The following is a 1,892-nucleotide window of genomic DNA, read 5'->3' as shown; positions in this document are numbered from 1 at the left end:
CAAACTCGTAGAAGTCCTGCAAATGTTCCGCTTGTATCCCCGGGAAATTATTTGTTAAAACCTCCCGCCTGGGCTTTACAACGAGGAGTGCTAGCAGGCTAACGCTGGATTGGCAACGAAGCTTCCCTAAAGTAAACTCTGACAGCAGATAAGGGGAGGTCGCACCAGTCAGGGGGACCTGACGTCGGCTCCCCGGTCTGAGCTCGGCCCTGGCCGAGTTCCCGTTAGCATGCTAACTGTTAGCCGGGATGGATGACAGCTTTATGACCATGACCATGATGTAACCTGGTTTAGCCTCTAAACTCTGAAATCAGGTTCAGTTAAACTCTGATCCATGTTTATCACAAAACATTTACAAATTTAATCATGTATCATAAAATTTCATTAAGCCAATTAATAATTTGATGAATGAATTAAAATTATAATCTCAATAATTATCTCATACTGCGCCTCAGTGATTGGATGCCCCTCACTCAACAGGGTGCGTGACTGTCTCTGACATCATACTGATCCAAAAATAGAAAAAAATGATAAACTGAACAATTTGACCTTTTGGCTCACAGGGATTAGTGAACGTATGCTGACATGAAGGTTAACATGAGTGTATGAGAGGAAACATGGAGAACATTACTCACACACACACTTTAAGGTGTGTGTGTGTGTGTGTGTGTGTGTGTGTGTGTGTGTCAGGTTACCTTAGCAGGCGTAGCAGGTTAAACAGCCTCATAATAAACAGTTGAAGGTCACCAAATGTTGACAGTATGGCTGCTTCTTACAAACTCCGTGAGGCGGTGTCAACAGTTGACTTTATTTCAAACCTGCACACCTTTTTTCATAGATGGATATCTATCTATATATCTCTCAGAAACTATAGAAGTTAAAAATAATGACATGACTAAATGTTAGAGCTGTAGGTTTGCAGATTAGGCCTTCATTTATATTTTAATCCATATTTGGTGTGAATCAGAGATAATTTAGAGGTATCTCTGCACCATCTCTAATTTTACAGTTTGTAATTTGTCATTTGTCAGGATCCCAGCACGCTCTTCTGTGAAGCTTCATTTGAGATAAATAAATGGACGTGTTCTGATTTAAAAGACAAGAATCGCTGCCCCAGGCAGGTTTTCATCATCGTGAGTTAATCTGTGCTCTCACCTGCTGCCGTCGGTGTTTTCTAAGGGAGGCTGAACTCTCACCTCCTGATAAACTCACAGTACCAGCTCTTCCAGTCCCTGATAACTTATCACTGCAGAGTTACCACATCGCTGCAGCTTCACTGCTAACAGAAGTGTAAATTCATTAGAGCAAACACCTCTGTTCTCGAACTGCGCTTAAACAACCTGCCATGTTTTAGTTTTTACTGTCTCCCTTAACTGTAAAACTCCTCCCTGATGTTCTTTTCAAATAAAAAGAACTTTTAAAGTGAACTTTGATTTATTTTGGTCACATTGTTTGGATTTCAGTGGAAGTCGTTGGAACAGTCAGTCCAAAGGTCTCATTTTATAAGTTACGATTTAAATCTGTTCAAACATCTGAAATAAAGTGTCAGATATATGATAACAAGTCTGCGCTCCCAGGTTTTGTTGTGTCTTTGACTGTGCCAAAAAGTTTTTGGTTTCATGTTTTCTCAGTAATGCTTCAGCTTTAATAAACGTACCTGTGCTGTTCCCTCTCTGCAGGATGGGCGCGACAGTCTTCGTGCAGCCGTTGGACCTGGTGAAGAACAGGATGCAGCTGAGCGGTCAGGGGACGAAGGCTCGAGAGTATAAAACCAGCTTCCACGCCTTGTTCTCCATCCTGAGAAACGAGGGCGTGGGAGGCATCTACACCGGGTACCAGCGCTTCGCCCCATCCTGATTTTTATCATTTTAACTCGCGTTTCATCTCCCTGC

At 42.3% G+C, this 1,892-nt stretch overlaps 1 protein-coding gene across 1 annotated transcript in view; it reads left to right on the top strand.

The window, feature by feature from the left end:
• Positions 1-248: 248 nt before the first annotated feature.
• slc25a11 (solute carrier family 25 member 11) overlaps positions 249-1,892 on the top strand; it is a 5,247-nt gene continuing 3,603 nt past the window's right edge. The window contains exons 1-2 of the mRNA XM_005755388.1: positions 249-280; positions 1,680-1,832. Of these exons, the coding sequence (XP_005755445.1) occupies positions 249-280; positions 1,680-1,832 (185 nt within the window). The remainder of the gene's footprint in view (positions 281-1,679; positions 1,833-1,892) is intronic.

The sequence above is a fragment of the Pundamilia nyererei genome, unplaced genomic scaffold (genome assembly GCF_000239375.1).
Source record: "Pundamilia nyererei isolate P.nyererei 1_Seehausen unplaced genomic scaffold, PunNye1.0 scaffold01358, whole genome shotgun sequence".
Lineage (NCBI taxonomy): Eukaryota > Metazoa > Chordata > Actinopteri > Cichliformes > Cichlidae > Pundamilia > Pundamilia nyererei.
The sequence above is the reverse complement of the archived record's forward strand: the minus strand, read 5'-3'. Positions and strand labels throughout refer to the sequence as shown.